Below are 23772 nucleotides of genomic sequence, written 5' to 3'. Positions count from 1 at the left end.
AACGGGGTGGAGCGCCCCGCGCCTGGACTCCGCCTCTCGCCCCTCCTCCGCCTCCTCTCCTTCCCCTGGCTCGCCCCAGGGGAGGGCTGGATGGGTGGGGATTCTGGGCCGGTGGCGGAGTCACTGTCGCTTCAGCCAGGCTGCGAAGCGGACGGACGCACCCCGTGCCCCGGGAAGGGGCGCCACCAGGGGAGGAGGAGGAGGGGAAGAGATACCCTCTGCCAGAGATCTCTCGAGGCTCTCATCTTAGGGGCTAGGGGATTGACAGGAGAGGGAAGCCAAGTTCCTCTATCTGGTCTGCCTGAAGAGGCCGCGACCCTGGAGGGCCCTGAGCCCACCCACATCAGGGGCCCTAGGACCACCCCGAGGGCCTAAAGCGACAGTCTTAGGGACCACTGCAAGGTTACCAGTTGCCTAGACAACGAACCTAGGGGTCAGCAACAGCCCTTTCCAGCACCTGCCTCAGGCATCACTCCCAGCCCCAAGCGTGCCTGCCAGTCCAGGTGACATGCCGGTGCTCTCCACCCCACGGCCCTCGCGGGTGACCATGCTGAGGCGCACAGCTGTGGTCCTGGCCCTCACAGCCTACGGAGTCCACAAAATCTACCCTCTGGTGCGCCAGTGCCTGGCTTCGTCCAGGGGCCCTCAGGTGCCGACTGGAGACCCCACGCAAGAGGCCCTGGAGGCCACAGCGGCCAAGGCTGGCATGAACCGAGTATTTCTGCAGCGGCTCCTGGTGCTTCTGCGGCTGCTGTTCCCTCGAGTCCTGTGCCGGGAGACGGCGCTGCTGGCACTGCACTCTGCTGCCCTGGTGAGCCGGACTTTCCTGTCGGTGTATGTGGCCCGCCTGGATGGTCGGCTGGCCCGCTGCATCGTGCGCAAGGACCCACGGGCCTTCAGCTGGCAGCTGCTACAGTGGCTCCTCATCGCTCTCCCTGCCACCTTCATCAACAGCGCCATCCGCTACCTGGAGGGTCAGCTGGCCCTGTCTTTCCGCAGCCGTCTGGTGGCCCACGCCTATAGCCTCTACTTCTCCCAGCAGACCTACTATAGAGTGAGCAACATGGACGGGCGGCTGCGCAATCCTGACCAGTCTCTGACAGAGGATGTGGTGGCCTTTGCTGCCTCTGTGGCCCACCTCTATTCTAACCTGACCAAGCCACTCCTGGACGTGGCTGTGACCTCCTACACGCTGCTTCGTGCAGCCCGCTCGCGTGGAGCTGGTACTGCTTGGCCCTCGGCCATTGCTGGCCTCGTGGTGTTCCTCACGGCAAACGTGCTACGGGCCTTCTCACCCAAGTTTGGAGAGTTGGTGGCAGAGGAGGCACGTCGGAAGGGGGAGCTGCGCTACATGCACTCTCGTGTAGTGGCCAACTCAGAAGAAATCGCCTTCTATGGGGGCCATGAGGTGGGGCAGTTTGGGGCACTGGGCATGTAATAGAGCATGCAGCTGGGAGGCCCAGGGCAGGCAGCTGGGCATGGTGGGGAAAGCCCAGGGCTGATTGGGGCTGATGCTAAAGGTGCAGTGGGCCATGGAAAGGGGCCTGGGGATGGGTGAGGCCTTGGATGGCTGTGGTCTTAGGTGCAGAAAAGGAAAAGCAGGACAACCAGGTAGGAGCAGGCCTGTGCCGGCTGCCTGTGCAACTCTGATCCACTTCTGCTTCTTTGCTTTGCTACCTTGGCGAGCTTGCCCTGGACTTGGAGCTGCAGATCCTAGCGGTTTGAGACGCTAGCATTCTGGCTCACCCCAATGCTGCAGCCAGCCAGGAGGAGACTCCTGCCATCTGGGAGCAGAGACTGTAGGACGCAGCCTGCTGCCCAGCCTCTCCCTGGGCCCTTTGAAGGCTGGCGTCCACCAGAGCTGGCCGGCATTATGGGCATGACTCAGCCCAAGCCGAGGTTAACGAGCATCGCCCAGCTCAGCGGCCACTTGGTGGGGGCGGTGGCAGCAGTCAGGGTCAAGGCCCAAGGCCGTGGGTCTGCCGAGTTACAGACCAACCTAGCCTCCTCCCCGCTGCCCTGGGCTGTGTATGCCTAGCCCCAGCCGCCACCGCGGCAGGACACACTTCCTGCCCACCCGGCAGCAGCCCTGCCCCCAGCGTGGCCGCCCTTCCGCCTAGGTCTCAGGCTCAAGGCTCCCTGGTGGGCCTACGCCGATGGGCAGGCACTGGGAAAGGTTACTCCAGGCCAATGCTCCCTTTATCATTGCAGCCCCTCCCCTTCCTCGTGCCTGGGGTTGCAGCTGCCTCAGGTCTTATTCTCTGCAACTCCATTTTCGGTTCCTGAATGCCTTGGGGGGAGGGGCGCGGTAACATCCAACTCCTAAAGGCCAGTGTGTATTCCTTAGGTCAGGTGGCCTCTTGCCCCTGGACCCTGCCTCATTGGTTGCACATCAAGTAGAGAAGCAGGGTTGCATCTGTTTTTTTTTGTTTTTTTTTTTGTTGTTTTTTTTTTAAGAGGGCTTGTCCCTAAACTCTGAACTTTAGAGACATTCCAGGTGGGATCAGGTTTCAGATTAGGAGAAAAGTGCCTGGCCTTCTTCGGTATCCCCTCTCCCGCTTCCCTCTTCTCCTGCATGCCAGGCTGTAGGGCCTTGGCAGGCAGCCGTGGCCTTGGGTGAGGTGCTTGGCACATCACCTGCAGCTACATCGTCAGCCTTGGCTGGCACTCCTGCCAACTCCCAGCACAAGCCTGGATCATCAGGGTGCTCAGAGGAGACACAGTCACTTCAGGAACAGGAAATTGGGCCTGAGAAAAGTTTAGCTATGGGAGCAGCACCAGGTGCTAGGGGCAGGTTCTTTGAAGGACTTCCTCTGGTCCTGGCTTCAGGAAGTCATTCATTTGCCAGGGTGGAGGGCCCTGTGTGCATTCTTGGCCAGTCTGGATAGGCCTCAGCTGGAAAGCTATGTGGGTGACAGGCCCCCATAGGTGGGTTGATTGCCCTTGCTGTTCAGGCATGTGGCTCACTCAAGTCCCACTGGCTAATGTCCCCATGGACAAGGGCCTGGGTTCAGATCAACAGGTTAGGACAGAAGTGACGGACTGGGAAAGGTTACTCCAATGGCCAAACAGCAGAGTATTCTCCCTTTTACTAAGGTTTCAATGAAGCCGCTCATTTAAATACACACACATGCACACAACCTCTTGCTCGAGAACAAAGTAAACCTTTCTTAACAAGTCAAAGCACCATTTATAAGAATCTGGTTCTCCTAACAGCCCTGCCGGTGTGTTCCACATTCCTGTACTGCCTGCTTCCTTCAGGCAATGTGAGCTTGGGCAGAGCACTTTGTCTCTCTGGGCCTCAGTGTCCTACAGTGGACATGAGAATACACGTGCTGTGATATGGGTGTAAATCAAATAGATGTGAAAGCACTTGGCAAATGGTGCCAGGCTGGGCATCCTTCATCAGTTAAGCATGGAAGTCAGGGCCAAGGCATGTGTACCTGTACTGAACCAGAAAATATAGGACCCAGTAGCCACCTTGCCAGGGGCACTTTCCAACACCTCTGTCCTCCCCTACCTATCTGACTGCACTCAGTTCCCTGCAGAGGCACCTACCCAATCCTGACCTAGCAGGAAGTAGTAGCCAATGCACAAGGGCCTACTCATTGCTGAGGGAGGGAGAGCCAGGCTGGGATGCAGACCGCTGGGGAACATACCCTCCTGGTTTTGGTGGGAAAAAGCAGTGCAAGTTTCTCATGGAGAGGAACCCTGGAAAGTAGCCGGAGGTTGTCAAAGCCAAGAACACTACCTTTTGCTCTCGTGTACTGCTCTTTGCTTAGTTTAGGGTAGAAAAGTTAGAGCTAGCCTGTGCGGTGTCACATACCTGTAATCCCAGTGGCTCAGGAGGCTGAGGCAGGAAGATTTCAAGTTCAAAGCCAGCCTCAGCAACTTAGGTAGGCTGTAAGCAACTCAGTGAGACTCTGTCTCTAAATAATGTATCAAAAAGGGCTAGGGATGTGGCTCAGTGGTTAAGTGCTCCTGAGTTTAATCCCCAGTACCAAAAAAAGAAAGAAAAATTAGAACTGATGGGGGTGGTGCTGAGGGAGTCCAGAGCCCCTCATGCAGAGGCCACCCAGGGTACAGAGAGGGGAGTGGTGAGTATCCTAGCTAGAAAGATAGTGGGAAGAGGGGACAGGTACTACTCTATGACTTCAAGCAGTCCCTTCTCATCACCACTACCCACATTGGGACATGGCCTCACCCCAATTGTAACCCCCAGCTCTTAGCCTGGTCATGGCCATTAAATGGTGAAGTATGTGTGAGCAATACTTGGAGATTCTCACCATCACCCCCACAGGAGTTGCCACAGGGCCTCTTGGTATGTGTCATCCTGGCAGGTGGAGCTGGCACAGCTGCAGCACTCCTACCAGAACCTGGCTTCACAGATCAACCTCATCCTTTTGGAACGTCTGTGGTACGTCATGCTGGAGCAATTCCTCATGAAGTATGTGTGGAGTGCCTCGGGCCTGCTCATGGTGGCCGTCCCCATTATCACTGCGACTGGCTACTCAGAGTCAGGTGAGAGCCGGGGCTCTGGGAAAATGAGACAGGGTCCCTGTTTTTTCCTGTAGTACTAGTGCTAGGTTTGCAAGGACCCAGTGCTCAGCTGGCCGCCTCCCCATTTGACTGGGGATGTTGAGCCCCTGATGGCATCATAAGATTACCAGAAGTCAAGCTCTTTTCATAGCTCCTTGTTGCCGTTCACCCAGCACATTCCTTGTACTGCCCAACCAAGCCTGGGACCACAACCCAGGAACACTGCATGCCACTCCACCATGCACGTGCACCCTTGCCCACCTGTCCTCAGCCCAACTGTAACTTGGAAGTGGGAGGATTTGGAGAGTGCCTTGAGTGAGCCCCTTCATGGGCCCAGCCTTGGTTTTCCCACCTCTAAAGTAGTTCTTGCAGGTTTCAGAGGATAGAGATCTCTCTTCCCTGAAGCCTTTTGGGGGAGCAGTAAGCCCATCCTGTTATTGGTCAGGTTGTCTTTGTTTCCATTTTGTTCCTTTACTGATTTGCAGCTCATTCATTTTAATTTCAGACTTTCAGCAGTTACTCTTGAGAAGTTTCTAAGTCTCAGGTTAATCAATATCTCCCTTCTTCCTAGACTTTAGAACATAGGACCTTGGAGAACCAATCCCCATTGCACAGCCCAGCATGAAGTTTGGTTTCACATGGTTTCTGTTCTTAGCTATGCTTTAGCTGCCACCAACTAAATGGAAAATGAAGCAAAGTCCCTTGGGTGTGTAGACTTACCTGCTTGGCATTCAGTCATTATACCTCAGTCTGTCTCTCCATGTTCCATTTCCTTCTTCCAGGTAGACATTTTTAAAAAGTTCTTTCAGGATGCATTTCAACCTGGGACATTCTCAATTATTTTGTTGTCTGCAATTGTCTTTATTCCTGAGCTAAGTTTAGGTTGGGTACAGAAATCTAGGTGGACAGTTAATTTCTCTCAGCCCTTTGTCGGTATTCCATTGTCGACTCACTTCCGTTACTGTTGGAAAAAAAAAAATCTGTGATTGGTTTAATTGTTAGTAACCTGCATTTTCTCTCTGGATGCCTTTATAATTTTCTCTTTCCCTGTAGCATTCTGCGTTTAGGTGTAGGTTTCTGTTTCTCCTGCTGGAGACTTCTGTATCCTTCGAAAATTCAGGGTTTTCAGTGTTCTTTCTGCTCATTAATTCTCCAGCTCACCAGTTTTTAATCACATCTAAGTTGATTTTTTTTTTACTTCTCATTGACTATTTTCTATAAGTTCTATTTGATTCTACTTCAGATATAAATTTGAAAATGGAACTTTTCAGATTGAAATTTTAAACTGTTTTTGTATCTTATTTGCTCCTCTTTTGTCTGCTCCTTTTATGCTGCATATCATATTAGTCATGCTTATTTCACAGTATCTATCCAAAGACTTCATGATCTGAAGTTCTTGGGAGTCTAATCCACCATCATCTTCCCTGCTGGTCCTCACTCATGGTGGATCATTCCCTTGTGGGAATAGCTGTGGCATCCATGGAGGGTGTAATTCCTGTGTGCCTCTCTTCTTTTCTTTTGGGCACGTGCACCAGGGGTAATTAACTAGTTGTAGGTATGTTCATGTTAAGCTCTCAGCTTGGGCAGGAAGAGGGTGGTTCCAGGGCTTGGAGGCAATGTTCATTTGAAGCCCAGACATATAATTACCAATTCTTAGAGAAGATCTTTTGCTCAGGGCACCTAGAACCCAGGCAAGGTTGGTGAGACTCCCTGTCTTCTTCCCATCTGCTTTCTTTCAAGCACAGTTCTACTTTAAAAGGTGTTCTAGTTTAGCTAGTTTGATAAGAGGGTTTTCAGTTATACATATATGTATCTAAGCCTGACTTGTTTTAGAAACCGAAGTCTCTCTTATTTTTTTTCCCTCTTTTTTTTTTTCATTTTGGGGCTTGCATACCTTCAGCTCTGTATCCCTCTCTGAGTGACACCACCCCCAACCCTCCCTTCCAGAAAAGAAATCTAACTCTGTCTACATGCAAAGGGACACTTTGATTCAGTCATGGGTGCCTGGCACAGCCAGCATACCTGGCCCATGGCACATGGAGCCAGCCATGAGGAAACCAACTAGGCTTGTAGGAGATTCAAAGACGGGCAAGCTACTGCCAGGCGTGGTGGCACACATCTATAATCATAGCAACTCAGGAGTTGGAGGCAGGAGGATGGAAAGTTTAAGGACAGCCTCAGTAGTTTAGCAAGACCCTGTCTTCAAATAAAAATAAAAGGGGCCAGGCGCAGTAGCACACATGTAATCCCAGTGGCTCAGGAGGCTGAGGAAGGAGAACCGCAAGTTCAAAGCCAGCCTTAGTAATGGTGAGGTGATAAGCAACTCAGTGAGACTTTGTCTCTAAATAAAATACAAATTAGGGGGCTGGGATTGTGGCTCAGCAGTAGAGTGCTCGCCTTGCACATGCGAGATCCTGGGTTTGATCCTCAGCACCACATAAAAATAAATAAGTGAAATAAAGGTATTGTGTCCAAATACAACTAAAAAATAAATATTTTAAAAAAATTTTTAAAAATAGGGCTAGGGATGTAGCTCAGTGGCCAAATGATCCTGAGTTCAATCCCTGGCACCAAAGTAAGTAAGTAAGTAAGTAAGTAAGTAAATAAAGTGGTAAATCACCCCTGGGATCAAGCCTCAGTATCAAAAAAAAAAAGAATGAGCTCCTGCCCCTGCCACCTGGCCCTCATAGCTAGTAACCTTTAGAAAATATACAAAGAATGTTCCCATCCTCCTTGCTGGCCCCACTTATGTCTTAGGGGCCTCCTTGTTATTTTCCTAAATACCACGCATTCATGGACTCAGGGTCCTTGCGCCTGCTGTGTGCCCTGCCAGGAATGTTCTTTCCTCTGCTGCCCCCAAGGCTCTGTCCCTTTCTCTGCCAGAGCTTTGCTCTCAGGTATCAGGTAAGCAAGGCCTGCCTTGACCACCATCCCTCTCTCCTTCCTTTCCCCTCTCCCAAATAGCATGTGTCACTTCTTTGTGGAATTCCTCCCTTTCTCCCCGCCTTCCACTGAGAGCTGTATAAGGGTAGAGATGTTTGTCTGTTTTATCCCTGCAGTACCCCTAGTACCCGGAGGCAAGTGAGGGCTCCAGGTGCTTCAAAGAGAGCCAGTGGGAGAAGACAGGCACTTAACTACTAGGGAAGATTTAGATAAGCCTATGTGACAGGCCTGGAGGACCCAGGAAAGGAACACAACCTATCACCCACTCCAGCCCAAAGGTCTGGCCTGCTCTGCTGCAGCCAGGCCTTCAGCTTCCTAAGGTACTAAAAGGGACCTGCAGGGGGCAATTAGTTGTGTGAGTTCTGTCTCCAGGAAGGTGCCAGACTTGTAGACCCCTTCCCTTTGTCCACTCTATCAGGACCTTAAGGAAGAGGACTTGTATTCCTACCCTTCCTAGAGGGCACTGTGGGAAGAAAGGCTCAGGACTTTAGATTTGGAGGATTGATATTTACCCCACACCCAGTTTATATACCTGGTTTTCTGGGCCAGGCCCCAGTAGGCAATGTGAGGTGCTCTATCCATCTATTTTTTCCCCTTGCACTATCCCTTTTCCTCCCCTCCCTGTCATTGATCTCTGAGGCTGTCACTTCAGGATCACATATGTCCTTGGATAGTGTTCCTTCCCAGTTCAGTCCCAGGGGCCCTGGGCCCTGGAGCTTCTCTGGTAATTGCTCACTACTCACCCACCCACACTCCTCACTGCCAGATTTCTAGATTCCTTGTGTAAAAACCCTGCTCCTCTGGAGACTCCCAAGGTCAAGCATGGTTGAAGGGCATACAATGGGATCTAGACAGACAGAAAAGCAGGTTCAGACTGGAGCAGTTCTTAGGAGCAAACAAGATAGCCATTGCCACAGAGGTCAGAGATCATATAGCTCAAAGGACCATGAGGGAGAATGGGCCCCAGGGAGGTCAGGAAGTGAGATATTCATGTTTCAAAGACAGCTCTGGGCATAGATGAGGAAATCCAGAGGCTGATATGGTACAGTACAGAGGGGCTGGGACAGTCCAGGTGAGAGGAGCTGGTTGTATCAAGAAACAAAGTCATGTTCCTGTAACTTATTTTCTTAAAGTTATTGAGATGTGATTAACAGACCATGTAATTTAGCCTTTTGTTGGTTGTTGTTGTTGTTGGTTTTTTTTTTTTTTTTGTGGTACTGGAGAAATGAACCCAGGGGTGCTCTACCACTGACCTAATCCACAGCCATTTCTATTTGTTGTTTTGAGACAGGGTCTCACTAAGTTGCCCAGGTGGCCTCCAACTTGTGATCCTTTTGCCTTGCTCTCCTGTATATCTGGGATTACAGGCATGCACCACTGCACTGGGATCAATCAGCCTTTAAAAATGGACAATTTTTTTTTTTAATATATCCACAGAGTTGTGCAACTGTCACCATTATCTACATACAGAACATTTTTATACCCTAAAAAGAAACTGCAGACCCATTATCTATCAGTCATTCCTTAATCCTTCCCTGCCCAGCCCCTGGCACCCACTAATTTACATTCAATCCATGGATTTGCTCATTCTGGACATTTCATAGAAATAGAATCATATGATATGTGACCTTTTGTGACTGGCTTCTTTCACTGAGCATAATTATTTCAAGGTTCATCTATGTGATGAGATGAATCAGTACACCATTCCTTTTTATAGCCAAATAATATTCCATTGTGTGTGTGTATGTTTTTCTTTGCAGTACTGGGGATTGAACCCAGGAGCATTCTACTGCTAAGCTACATCCCCAGCCCTTTTTAAATTTTATTTTATTATGAAACAGTGTCTCACTAAGTTGTTGAGGCTGGCCTCAAACTTGGAATCCTCCTGCTTCAGCCTCCTGAGTTGCTGGGATTACTGACATGTGCACCATTGCCAGCTTGTACCACAATTTCTTTATCCATTCATCCACCAATAGACATCTGGATTGTTTACACCTTTTGGCTATACTGGATAGTTCTGCTGTGAGCATTTTTATGTGGGCATACAGTTTTGTTTCTCGTAGATATATAGCTAGGAATGAAATTCCTGGGTGGGTCCTCTGGTAATTCTAGTTTTAACTTGTGAGGAAGTGCCATACTGTTTTCTAGAGCAGCTGCACCATTTTATCTCCTATGTGCAGTGGATGAGGGTCCAGCCTCTCATCCTGGCAAGTGCTTATTATTTCCCTACTTTATAGCCACACTTGTGGGGATGAGGTGCTATCTCTGGGTAGTATTCGTTTGCAACATCAACTAATGATGTTGAACATTTTTTTTCATGAGCTTAATGGCCATTGGCATACATTCTCTGGACAAATATCTATTCAGATCTTTTGCTGGTTGTTTGATTGGGTTGTCTATCTTTGGTTGAGTTGTGGAAGTTCTTTATATATTCTGCATACTACACCTTTACCAGATATAAGGCTTACAAATGTTTTCTCCCAGTGCTATGTTATCTTCTTTCTTTCTTTCTTTCTTTTTTTTTTTTTTCCTGGCAGTACTGAGAATTGAACCCAGGGTGCTCTACCACCAAGCTGCATCCCCAGTCCTTTTTGGGGGAAGGGAGTTGGGGACCAGGGATTGAACCCAGGGGCACTTAACCACTGAGACACAACCCCAGCCCTTTTAAAACTTGTTTTGTTTTGTTTTGAGTCAGGGTCTCACTAATTCTTTGGGGTGTCACTAAGTTGTTGAGGTTGCTCTCAAACTTACAATCCTCTTGCCTCAGCCTCTTGAGTCACTGGGATTACAGGCATTCACCACCATACTGGCCCTTTTCACTTTCTTGACGATGTTCTTTGGTGTCCAGAAGTGTTGGATTTTGGTGCTGTTCAATTAATCTGTTTTTCTTTAGTTACTTGTGCTTTTAATGTCATAGTTAAGGAACTTTTGCCATATCCAAAGACATGAAGTTTTATCTTTGTTTTCTTCTGATTTTGTAGATTTAGCTCTTATACACATCAATCTCTGATCCCCTTGAAGTTAGTTTTGGTATTTGGTGTGAGGTAGGGATCACTCTTATGTGCATGTATGTATCCAGCTTTCTTTCCCCTGGTGGCTCATTTTGACTTTCCACTGTCTCTCCTCCTCCACCTCTTCCACTGGTGGGCAGACTCGGAAGACATGAAGAAGGCAGCCTTGGAGAAGGAAGAACTTGTGAGTGAGCGCACAGAAGCCTTCACTATTGCCCGCAACCTCCTCACAGCTGCTGCAGATGCCACTGAGCGGATCATGTCATCCTACAAGGAGGTAACCACAGCACAGCCCCCACCCCTGCAAACAGCTGGCCAGGGCTAAGTCCATGCTGCTCTTCTTCCAGGTGACAGAGCTAGCTGGCTACACAGCACGGGTTCATGAGATGTTCCAGGTATTTGAAGATGTCCAGCACTGTCGTTTCAAGAGACCAGGCGAGACAGAGGACAGTCAGGCATGGTGTGGGACCATGGTACGATCTGGTGTTCGTGTGGAAGGGCCCTTGAAGATCCAAGGTATGGTGGTCTCCCCCACACAGAGCACCCCCTCTCATCCCTGCCTCACTACTTGCTGCCTGGGCTTTGTTCCCATCCTGACACTCAGGGATTATCCAGTCTATCCAGGAGAGAGGGCTTCCCAGCAGGGTCATTGAAAACTTTCACCAGGTTTAGTGGGGTCCCTAGGGAGGGTTTCTCCAGGAGAGGTGCTGGTTCAGCAACGTGCCTTCTTAGAGTCGTTGCTGCCAGCCATACTGCTAATGTAGCCTCCTGAGTGCCCTGGATTAATTTTATGGTTAAGAAAGGGGGGACAAGGGGGTGTAGCCAGGCATGGTGGCATATGCCCATAATCCAGGTACTCAGGAGGCTGATTCAGGGGAGGATTGCAAGTTCCAGGACAGCCTTAGAAACTCAGAGAGATTCTATTTCAAAAATAAAAATTTAAATGGCTAGGGATATGACTAGTGGTAGAGCACCCGTGGATTCAATCTCCAATATCAAAGAAAGGAAGGAAGTGAGGAAGGAAAGAAGAAGAAGGGGAGGAGGAGGAAGAAGAAGAGAAGAGAGGAGAGAAAGGCAGGTAGTCCTTGAGTGTAGGAGATCATGCATCCATGAAGGGCAGCCAGAGAAAACTCAAGGCAGTGTGCAAGCATGGAGCGACAGTTTAGCCAGCTGTCAGATTATAATAATACAATAGGAAGAGGGACCTGAACATTAGAGTTGGCTTTGACATGGTGCCAGGAGGGTAGGGCCACAGAGCAGGAGTAGACACTCAATGCTACTGGTTCCAAGAAGACCACAGGGTGGCAGCCCACACACAGAACTAGACACTGGGAAAGGGGAGATCTGCCTGTCAGAAGGCCTGGCTGTTTTACCAAAGGACCTAGTACTGCACCATGCTAATTGAATATATACTGGTTTGCTACTGGGGAAGCAAGGGAGGGCAACCAGGGGCACACAGAACCCACCAAAACACTGCTGCCTGTCCTTCCTCCTTGCACTCTCTCTGCAGGCAAAGTAGTAGACGTGGAGCAGGGGATTATCTGCGAGAACATCCCCATCATCACGCCCACAGGAGAGGTCGTAGTGGCCAGCCTCAACATCAGGGTAGGTCAGTGGGCTGGGAAGGTGATAGAGTACTTGCCTGGCTTATGCGAGGCCCTGGGTTCCATCTCCAGCACAAATAAATAAGTAAATAAATAAATAAAAATCACAGGTTGAGCAGGGAAAGTGTGCCTGATGAGGAAGTGCTTATCACGTAGACTTAGTTGACAGGTCCAGGATACATGGCTTTGGGTCCTGGCCATCTGCCATCTGCAAGCCCAAGCCATTGCCTTCCCATCTGACTGTGCTGGCAGTAGCCATTGTCCCCAGATGTACATGGCAGATGGGTCAAGGTCAAGATGAGAGACCAACGTGCCTCTGTGTACTGAGGCAATAGAGTCAGAGCTGATAAAAGAAACTATCACCAAGATTGGCCAACAGTTACACAAGTGTTTCTGGTCTGATTGTTGCCAGCTTCCAAACATCCTGAAAGAGCCAAGATTTGGGGGCTCTCATTCCACTCCAGCTGCAGGGGAGGAGATTGCTGCTCTCTCCATCTGGGGCCCTCTGCTCTCCAGGCTAGGTACCTGTCCCATCTGCTTTGAGAAGCTCCCTATACAGGGTCTATATGGTGGGCACAGAGCTATTCACTGAGGAGTGCTCCCAGGCCCTGGAGAGGTTGTGGAATGGAATTTCTGGGAGCTAAACCATCTACTGATCACCTTTGTGCCCAATCAGGGCTTTCGGTAAGGGCAAGAAGCAATGGAGTAAGAGGAAGAATGAGCAGGGGAACGGGGAGGAAGTAAGAGGGATTCATTCCTTTCTTCATTCATTTGACCAATGTTCCCTGAACTCTGGGCTGAGTACTGGAAACCAGAGATAAATTAGGAGGCCCATGCCCTCAAGGTGTCCTCACTCTGGGGGGCACTACAGTGTTACAAAGGACCCCAGTTAGACAGCTGTCCAGAGTATATCATGGACTGAAAAAATAATGGTCACATCCTAGGGGTGAGTGGAGGTCCAGTGAAGCTTCACTTAGGAGTCACAGACAGGAGGATGGGTAGGCATGACTAGAACAAAGGACTGAGGGAGGAGGCACCAGGGCCTGCCATGTTCCTGCAGGGAAGGGCAAGAGGAGGGGGGAGTGCCTAGGCCTGGAGGGGACGAAGATGGGAGAAGGCCCCTGAGAGCCAGATGGAGGCAGGCATGTGTCACTACCCAACATAGCACAACACAGTGATGTGATCCACTTTACCCCTAGTATTGGTCACTCTAGGGGCTGGGGAGCAGCCAGTTGCTAGTGGATCCAAGATGAGTGGTTTCCAGGCTAACCTGGAAGAAGCCCAAGGAGGCAAAGATCCTAGGTGAAAAGGGACACAGCTGGTCAGAAAACAAGGCCAGGGGAGAAGGGGAAGTGGTGGGTGGAAGAGCAGGGCAGAGTCCTGAGTGATCCTGTAGCCCTTTTGTCTCCTCTTGCCCTCTGGAGTTAAAGAGTCACATGATGGTGTGAATGTTCTGGGGCTGGCCTACAAAGTTACCACAGACTGGGTAGTTTTAACACCAGAAATGGACTCTTCCCAGTTCTGGAGGCCAGATGTGTACATCAAGGTGCTGAGGTGCTGGTAGAATGGGTTCCCTCTGGGGGCTGTGTGGGAGAATCTGGCATGGGCCCCTCCCAGCTTCTGGTTTGCAGCAAATCCTAGGCATTCCTTTGCTTCTGCTGCACCACCCCGACCTGTCTTCACATGACGTCTTCCCTCTGCATGTGTCTGTGTGCAAATCTCCCCTTCTGGTAAGGACACCAGCCTTGTTGGATTAGAGACAACTCCAGTAGGACTGCCTGTTAATTTAACCAGTTGTATCTGCAACAACCCAATCTCCAAATAAGGTCACACTCGGAGGTAGTGGGGGTGAGGATTCCAACACATGAATTTGGGGGACAAAATTTGACTCATTACACTGCCCAAAGTAAACCAAATGCTAGAACCTTAAATCTTCCCAGGAGCCCTGTGCATGGTGTTGTTATCTGTGGCTTTCACAGCTAAGGAAACACACACTGAGAGAGGGAAGATACAATGTGTGACCATGCTGGTGGTGGCCAGGGAATCTTTGCTCCACGGTGCCTAACTCCATGCCCTGGGCTCTCTCTAACACCTGCCAGCACCGGTGCTCACTGTGAATCTGGCAGGCTGGGACAGAGCCTCGTTGCACTCTGACCCCTCCTTCCTATGCACAGGGTGTGGCAAAGGAGGCCCATGCCTAGGTGTCACAGTCTGCTGCCTCACTGCCTCTGCAGGTAGAAGAAGGCATGCACCTGCTCATCACGGGCCCCAATGGCTGTGGCAAGAGCTCTCTTTTCCGGATCTTGGGCGGGCTCTGGCCCACGTACGGTGGTGTACTCTATAAGCCCCCACCCCAGCGTATGTTCTACATCCCACAAAGGTAAGGAGGCCAGCCACAGGAGAGGCCTCCCCAGCAGGCTGCTGGAGATGGAGCCCTGTTCCCAGATATCTGTGCCCCACCTTTTCCCACCTGTGTACTTGGAGGCTTACAACAGAGGTCCAGGGAAATGTTAGAATCTGCCCCTTAGGAAAAGATATAAGACATTATCTCTGAGCTGATCAGGGGCTATGAGGCCTGTGCCCTCCCTTCCCACCCCCATCCACTCTGTCCATTTAAGATCTGGGTGGGAGGGTTGGTGCACGGGTACCCACAGATGTTGGGGGGTGCACACACACACTGTATTCCTGCACATGTTAATGTATGTGTAGTGCGCATGTTAGTGTGGGTGGGTGTATGGGCATGGTGGGCATGTACCACCTGGAAGGCTCTGTATTCAGCCAGGGCCACCATAGAGCCCACTCAAGCACAGACACCCTCACAGAAACAGGGCCACGCTGCCCTCAGTGAACACTCAGCTTTCCCACAGGCCCTACATGTCCGTGGGCTCCTTGCGTGACCAGGTGATCTACCCGGACTCAGTGGAGGACATGCGGAGGAAGGGCTACTCCGAGCAGCAGCTGGAAGCCATCCTGGACATCGTGCACCTCCACCATATCCTGCAGCGGGAAGGAGGTAGGGGTGGGGCTGCTATCCAGTTTATCATCCACTGCAGGTAGCAATCAATTGCCCTTTGTTCCAAGATTCTGATGGGGAACCTGTTGCCACCCCCAGCCCCAGGGGATGAGGATTATCTCAGCAACTAACAGTCCAAAGTGCTTGCTGTAAGCCCCACCTACCAGGAAGGACAGGCAGTAAACAGGTAACCCCAAGGGGACTTTCAACAAGGCTCTCTATAGGAGCCCAGGACACCCTTTCTCAGAGAAGAGAGGCCTGAGCCAAGAACTGTGGAACATTAAGAAGTCACCCAACCTGGGAACCAAGGGACAGCAGGGCAGAGTATAGCATAGGCTCTGTGGCAGGGAGATGCTGGCTAACAGTGGGCCATGGAAGCCTGGACTTGCCCTGAGAGGCATCAAAAGCCCTTAGAAGGGTATAGTCAGAGAAAGTGACAGGTTAATTTTGCATTTCAACAAGATGGCCCTCCTCCAGGCCATAGGCAAGTGCCCTGGCCAGGCTGTGTATGCAGAGGCTTGAAATGTGGATGGGGAGAGCAGAGTCAGAGGGGACTCTTGGAAGAGTCCTTAGGAGGGAGGGACAGCTGGCAAAAGAAGTTGTTTCAGAAAAGAAAAGGCTTATGGATGGACAGTGCTTGTCTGCAATGTCCACTGTGCCCAGGGGAAGAAAGAGGGCTACCCAACTACAAGCACAGAATGGAGGCCATCGCTGAGTTTCTTAATGAAGTCTAAGCATCTGGGTTCTGTTTCCTGCTTCCCCCACTTAGATAGAAGATGCCCTTGCACAAAGACCTCACTTCTCTGACTCTTCACCTGCAGCATTAAATGCAATAACTCCTTTGAGGAGCACTAGTGCATTTTCAAAAAATGGCAGGGGGTATGAGGATTCAGGAAGATTTTCCCCAGGTATTGTCACCTGCCCATACAGAAAAGGGGAACAAGAGGTGAGGTCACTGCAGCTCTGCTCACTTCGGAGCTTCATCCCCATATTTCCCCTGCCCTGGCCTTACTTCTTTTGTTCCTGCCACCTTCAACCTGGATGGACATCCCTGCTCCTGCCCTCTATGGTACCCCTGAAGGCCTAGGACCTGTGGCCAGTCATCACAACCTATTAGGATTGAGTTTAGCTGTAACAGAATTATGCTGTCCCATAGTGATTCAAAAGTTTAGCCTACTGTGCTGAGTCCCCAAAAAAGTAGGCCACAGTTGGAGGGGGTGGCCCCTCTCTGTGCAGGCTCTGGGAATCCAGGCTATTCTATTATGTATGGCCTCCATTCCCAAAGTCACTTCATGATCCAAGACAGCTGGGGCAGCCATCACATACATGTCCCCTGCTATGAGATAAAGGAAGTAGAGGGGAGAGGCTTGCCTTCTGTCTTTCAAAGAAGGTTCCATCAGCTGCCACATGTGTGACACTCACATTCCTATCCCATTGTACAGAATTTAGTCACACAGTAATACCTCACTACAGGGCAAGCTAGAAAGTACTCTTTTGGGGGACGCAGGAGTACTGGGCATTGAACTCAGGGCACTCGGCCACTGAGCCACATCCTCAGCCCTATTTTTTATTTTATTTAGAGACAGGGTCTCACTAAGTTGCTTAGCATCTTGGTTTTGCTAAGGCTGGCTTTGAACTTGTGATCTTCCTGCCTTAGCCTCCCAAGGCTCTGGGATTACAGGCATATGCCACCATACTCGGTGGAAAATAGAATCTTGATGTTTTGATTCTGAGCTGCCACGTGCCCTGGCAAAACTTCTAGTCCTGTGGGAAGGCAGATGGATGATAGGAGAGGAGGCACCCCTTCTGCACAACCATCCTGACAAATCACCCTACTCATCTGCCTGCTCAGACAACCTGGAAGCCCTGCCAAGGCACTGGCACCAGATCATGCTATGTAGCTCAGTCCTTCCAGCAAGGAGCTCCATTCAGGGGAGACCACTCTGTCCATCCCTGGGGCTCTCTGCCATGGGCATCTGCTGCCCACTGAAGGAAGTATTGGCAAGCTCTTTGTTGGCACCCCACTGGGGCTACATATAGGGAGCCTCAACAACAGAAGTGCATCTTCTCCCAGTTCAGGAGGCTGGACATCCAAGTTCAAGGAGTTGGCAGGGCTGATTCCTTCTGAGGCAGTGAGGGAAGAATCTGCTCCAAACCTCTCTTCTTGGCTAATGGAAGCCATCTTCTCCATTTCTCTTCATACTGTCTTCCACCTCTGCTTGTCTCTGTGTCCAAACTTCCCCTTTTCATAAACACACCAGTCCTATTGGATTAGAACCACCCTAATGGTCTCATATTAACTAATTACACCTGCACTAACCCTATTTCTGAATAAGGTTGCATTCTCAGAAATAGGACTTTTTGGGGAGGAAGAATTCTGGTCCCAACTCTTTCAGTTATTAAAGTATCACAGACAGACAAGGACACAGCAGAAGTAGGCAACTGGACAAGCTCCTTTGGAGTTCACATGTGCCCTGTCTTTCCATCATCCTTGTTACCCTAGCTCTCCCTGCATAAGCCCCAGCACCCCTGCCCCTCACACACATGCACTGGGTCCTATTGAATTGAGTGGAGCTCCTTGCCCTCTGGCCAGGTTGGGAGGCCATATGTGACTGGAAGGATGTCCTGTCAGGGGGTGAGAAGCAAAGAATCGGCATGGCCCGCATGTTCTACCACAGGTAAGCCTCTGGTGGTCGGGCCATCTGGGGTGGTCCAAGCCAGCAACAGAGAGAAATTGGTGCTCCCTAGGGCCTTCCTCAAGACAAAGGCACCTTCCAGGAGGAGCCTTGATTCTACCCTGAACGTAGCTGGGTGGGGTTGGAACCTGGTCAGGGGTTGGCAATGGAGGGTCACAATCTCCCTGTCGGCCGTCTTCCACCAAGGCCCAAGTATGCCCTCTTGGACGAGTGCACCAGTGCTGTAAGCATAGACGTGGAAGGCAAGATCTTCCAGGCGGCCAAGGATGCAGGCATCGCGCTGCTCTCCATTACCCACCGGCCCTCCCTGTGGTAGGTGCCTCAGAGAGGTCCACTCTTGGAGGAGGGGGATGGGGCTGCCACCCAAGGAGGGGAGGGCAGCTACCAGCAAACATCCCTGTCCTTCTCCCGGCCAGGAAGTACCACACACATTTGCTGCAGTTTGATGGGGAGGGGGGCTGGAAGTTCGAGAAGCTGGATTCAGCTGCCCGCCTGAGCCTGACCGAGGAGAAACAGCGTCTGGAGCAGCAGCTGGCTGGCATTCCCAAGATGCAGCGGCGCCTCCAGGAGCTCCGCCAAATCCTGGGAGAGGCCATGGCACCACAGCAGCCACCAGCAGCCAGCCTCCCAGGCCCTGGTGTCCCCACTTGATGAGGACCCAGTCCCTTGTCCCTCCCCCTCCCCAGGCTCTCTGATCACATGAAGGAAACTGCAGCTCCCACCCTATCCTCACAGTCCCTGCATGCCTTTACCTCTTCCTGGCCTCCTTGCTGTGGGTCTGCCCTTTGTAGAAGACCCCAGGGAACCTATCCTCTTCCCCATACCACCACCCCCAGGCAAGTAGGAATGGAGGGTGGCACCCTACTTCCTGCCCCCAACTGTCTATCATTCTGGGGGCTGCTCCACAGTAACTGTCCTGTTCAGGGCAGCAAGTCCTTTACTTTTCTCTGGGGGGGGGGTGAGCCCACAGTCCTGACCCTGCACCTATGTATGGTTGAGCCATACACAGGAAGCAATCAGGGACCCCTCAGGCCCCTGCTCACTGCCACCAGCCAGAGACTGGCAAGCCTGGTGACTGTGTGTCATCTGCCTCCTGAAATTCAAGTTCCTGTTATTACCTCTTCAATACCTTGCAGACCCCCTGGTCCTTCCTTCTATTGCCACCTTCCAGGGTAGCCAGCCAAGGCCCCTGTTCCGGGAAGCATCTTTTCTGCCATAGAAGCAACCATATGGGGCCCAGGGCCAGCCAGTCCCATGTGTGCATCTTCTCCCCCATGGTGGTCGCAGAGAGCCCTGGGGAGAAAGAATGGCTCAGCATTCCTTCCAGCCACAAGAATGTAGCCTGGCTGGTTCACTCCCTTGCTTTTCCTCCTTCTACAGCCTAATTTATTGGATTCCCTGTTTGTAGCCATCTAAATTGCCAATGTGAGCGCCCTGCCAGCAGGGGAGGCCACCAGGCGCAGTCCCTCCAGCTGCCCATCCTCTGAGGCCACAGGCCCTGTTCCCACGGGTGCCAAGCCTGGCCCCCCCCCCACCAGCCTATACTGCCAGCCGCCACTGGGGGGCGTGCTCTGCCTGCCAGGGGGAGTAAGGGCACAGTGTTTCCTGCTCAGTGCCAAAGAGGGGTCCTAGGGGGCGCTGTCTCTACCAAGCCAGCCCTCGCCAAGAGAGACCCCACCACCGCTGTGTGCCTTTCCTGGGCCCTCAGCCCGTGGGCGGGGGCACCCCCCTTAGTCCCCTCAGTAAAAATATCCTACAGAAAATGCAGTCTCACCTCCCTGCCTGTGTCCTGTTGTGGGGGAGGAGGGCAAGAGGTTGGCTGTGGAACAATTTGGGAAAGGAGTGTACCTAGCTTCCCAAGCCCCTCAGGGAGAAATCACCTTAGCCACCACCTGTATCCAACCTGAAGACAGGTTCAGTGCTTTCTCTGAATGGAAATGTTCTTGGGTTACATTCACATGGTGTTGGGGCAGGGGAACTGACAATGACATTTCACAAAAATATTGACTGAGCCAAAGCAGGACTTAGCCTGGTGCTGGAGAGAGGGGATTACCCCCAGTCACTCAGGAGGAGCTGTGGAGAGGAATGCTGTGGAAAGCCAGCAAGCTGCCAAGAAGCAGGAGGGCTCAACCCTGGCCAGCCCTGAGCAGCAGAGAAGGCTGAGTCACAAGGCAGGGGTGCTGTGCTTCTAAACCTTCTAGGAAGAGGGAACCACCTCTTGTGCAAAGGCCCAGCAGTAGTGAATGGGGGCAAAATACAGGATATGATGGCCTGTGGGGGGAAGGAGGAGCTGACTGGTAGGTCTTCCTAAGGAGCCTGGAGTTTGCCTGGAGGCAGCAAGAAGCCACCAAAGAGTTCTCTCCAAGGTGGAACGAGCATGGGGTTCTGCCTAAAGCAGGCCATAAGACTTCATCTGGAGGGTCAGTGAAAGACCAGAACACACTGTTGCTGGGAATGGAAGGGGTGGTAGGAGAACAGTGTGGCCAGCCTGGGGAAGCTGAGCAGAGTTCCTGCTGGCCCAGCACTCCCACCCTGGCTTTGCACCAAAGAGAATCGAGAACAGCCATGCAGGCAAACCTGAATATCCATAGCAGACCAAGTGTCCATTGACAGATGGGTGGACAAAATGTGGCATATCCACAATGCAATATCATTCAGCCATAAAAGGGAAGGAAATGCTAGTGCGCTCCTGCAAGCATGAATCTTGAAGACGTGATGCTTCCTAAGACAACCAAAGGCTGCGTGTTATATAATTCCACTTAAATGAAATATTCACAATAGGCAAATCCATGGAGACACAAAGCAGATCAGTAATTGCTAGAACTGGGGGGATAGGAAGGAAATGGGTCAAAGGTGTACCATTTGGGGAGGGGTACAGGGGATTGAACCAAAAGGCACTTAACCACTCGGGCACATCCGTAGCTTGCTTGCTTGCTTGCTTATTTATTTATTTATTTATTTAGGTCCTGAGGATTGAACTCAGGGATGCTTTCCCACTGAGTCATATTTTCAGCCTTTTTAAAATTTTTTATCTAGAGACGGGATCTTGCTAGGTTGCTCAGGGTCTCACTAAGTTGCTGAGGCTGGCTTTGAACTAATGATCCTCCTGCTGCAGCCTCCCAAGCTGCTGGGATTACAGGCGTATGCCATTGCGCCCAGCTTTATTTTTTATTTTGAGACAAGGTCTTCCTAAGTTGCTGAGGGCCTGGCTAAGTTGCTGAGGCTGTTTATGAACTTGCAATCTTGCCTCAGCCTTCTGAGCCACTGGGATTACAGATGTACACCACCATGTCCATCTCAAATAGTGCACTTTAAAGAAATTAATTTTATGTCATGTGAATTTCACCTCAAAAACATATGATAGGGAATTACAGTGGATAGATATATACATGCATATGTCAACTTGTGGATTTATGAGAAGGTGATAGATTGATAGATGATACAAAATAAATGATTAATTGATAAATAGATGATAGAGAGGGAAGATAAATGATAGAGCCTGGCACAGTGTACACAGTTGCAATCCCATCTACTCAGGAGACTGAAGCAGTGGCATCCCAGGTTTGAGGCCAGCCTCAACAACTTAGTGAGACTCTGTCTCAAAATATAAAATAAGAAAAGGACTAGGGTCAGGTATCGTGGCATATCCCTGTAATCCTAGTCTTGGGAGACTGAGGCAGGAGGATCACAAGGTCAAGACAAGTCTCAGCAATTGAGCAAGCCCTAAGCAACTTAGACCCTATCTCAAAATAAATAAAAAGGGTTAAGTGCCCCTCAATTCAATTCCCAGTACCAAAACTAACAACAAAAAATGATGTAGGATTATATGTGGATATACACATACACACATCAATTGATTGAGTAATGATGGTTTGATGAAAAGATAACAGATTCATAGTGAGGCCCTAAACAACTTAGTGAGATCCTGTCTCAAAATAAAAAATAAAAAGGGCTGAGCATGTAGCTCAGTGGTAAAAATGCCCTTGGGTTCAATCCCCAGTACCCTCCCAAAAATCAGAAAGAAAAGATAATAGATTGATAGATGATTCAGAAAATCATTGATTGATAAATGGTAGAGGAAAGGTAGATAGAGCTTGGCACAGAAGGCACAGCTGCAAAATTCCAGCTATTTGGGAGACTGAGGCAAGAGGATCACCAGAGTCCAAGAATTCAAGACTAACATGGAAGACATAGCAAGGCCCTGTCAAAAATTATAATAAAACCAGCTGGGCTTGGTGGTGCATGTCTTTAATCCCAGTGACTCACGAAGTTGAGGCAGGAGGAACACAAGTTCAAAGCCAGCCTCAGCAATTTAGCAAGACCCTGTCTCAAAATTTAAAAATAAAAGGGCTGTGGATGTAGGTCAGTGGTAAAGTACCCAGTACCAAAAAGAAAAAAAAACAGAAAGAAAGGGGGTAGGGGATGGCACTCAGTGGTAGAAAACTGGCCTAGTACACATGGGGCCCTGGGTTCAATCCCTAGCATGAAGGAGAAGGAGAAGAAAGAACTCAAATGAACTAACATATCTATGGAACTAGAAAAAGAATAACAAAGACCAGAGCAGAAGTAAATGAAATAGAGAGTGGATCAATAAAATTTAAAAAGTTTTCTTAAGATAAACACAATCGGGCTGGGGATGTGGCTCAAGAGGTAGCGCACTCGCCTGGCATGCATGCGGCCCGGGTTCGATCCTCAGCACCACATACAAACAAAGATGTTGTGTCCGCCGAGAACTAAAACAAAAATAAATATTAAAAATACCCTCCAAAAGATAAACACAGTCAGCAAAACCTTTAGCTAGACTAAGAAAAGATGCATAGCAGCCAGGCACAGTGGCACATGCCTATAATCTCAGCCACTTGGGAGGCTGAGGCAGGAGGATGGCAAATTCAAAGCTAGCCTCAGCAACTTAGCAAGACCCTATCTCAAAATAAAAAAAATAAAAGGGGCTAGGAATGTGGTTCAGTGGTTAAGTGCCCCTGGGTTCAATCTCCCCACCCCCCACAGAAAAAAATTAAAGCAAGGTGGAAATAAAAGGGGAGACAGCACAACTGATACCACAGAAATATAATGATCACAAGAGACTACAATGAACAATTATACCCCCACAAATTGAATAACCTAGACAAAATGGATAAATTCCCACCCAGACTGAACAGACCAATAATGAGAAAGGGGATTGAACCAAAACTTCCTAGCAAAAAAAAAAAAAAAGTCCATGACTTGGCCAGACATTTAAAACTGAAGAGGAGGGAACATTTCCAAACTCATTTTATTAGACCAGCATTACCCAAAGCCAGATAGGACACAACAAGGAAAGAAAACTACATGTTGCAACACACGACTAAACCAGTCAAGGTCACTCCAAGTGAATCTGGGGACTAAATAAAGACACAGACACAGGAAGTACCTTTCCTTTGGGTTCAGTGACTGCTCCTCAGCCACAGCTCCCACAAGGGGGGCAAGGCAGGCAAGAAAGAGAAGGAGCACGCCTTGAACCTGGGTTTTAATGGGAAGAAGCCATTCAAATTAGGCAAGGGGTAGGGTTATAACAAGCAAATGGGTGTAATCCAACCCCATCGTGTGATGCCCACTCCTGGAGCTGCACCTCTTTATGCAAGCGGAGGCAAAGTCCAAATTGTATTGCAGAATGCAATACCTGTTCAGTACCTCTTTACTCAGGACTTAAAGGTATGTACATAGCTCTCGTTCAGAGCAGCTCCCAACAATTACAGGCCAACATCCCTGAGGAACATAGGTGCAAAAATCCACCACAAAATTCTAACAAAACAGATTCAACAGCACACTGAAAGTTGAATTTATCCTTGGGATTGTAAGAATGATTCAACATATGTGAATCAACAAATGTGATAGGTCAAATTAGCAGAAGGAAGGGCCAAAATCATATGATATCTCTATAAATGCAGAAGAGACTTTTGATAAAATTTGACATCCTTTCATGATAA

General features: G+C 50.0%; 1 protein-coding gene across 1 annotated transcript; it reads left to right on the top strand.

Annotated features, from left to right (window-relative positions):
* Positions 1 to 21: 21 nt before the first annotated feature.
* On the top strand, positions 22 to 19573 carry Abcd1 (ATP binding cassette subfamily D member 1). Its single transcript, XM_078034067.1, has 10 exons — positions 22 to 1408; positions 4341 to 4521; positions 10634 to 10770; positions 10841 to 11009; positions 12004 to 12102; positions 14336 to 14477; positions 14965 to 15110; positions 17704 to 17788; positions 17993 to 18118; positions 18223 to 19573. The coding sequence occupies exons 1-10, from the start codon at positions 509 to 511 to the stop codon at positions 18455 to 18457; spliced, it is 2220 nt and encodes a 739-aa protein (XP_077890193.1). The 5' UTR covers positions 22 to 508; the 3' UTR covers positions 18458 to 19573.
* The last annotated feature ends 4199 nt before the right edge of the window (positions 19574 to 23772 follow it).

This window comes from Ictidomys tridecemlineatus, chromosome X (genome assembly GCF_052094955.1).
Source record: "Ictidomys tridecemlineatus isolate mIctTri1 chromosome X, mIctTri1.hap1, whole genome shotgun sequence".
In the NCBI taxonomy this organism is placed as follows: domain Eukaryota; kingdom Metazoa; phylum Chordata; class Mammalia; order Rodentia; family Sciuridae; genus Ictidomys; species Ictidomys tridecemlineatus.
Note: the sequence above shows the minus strand (reverse complement) of the source record. Positions and strands in the feature narration are given on the sequence as shown.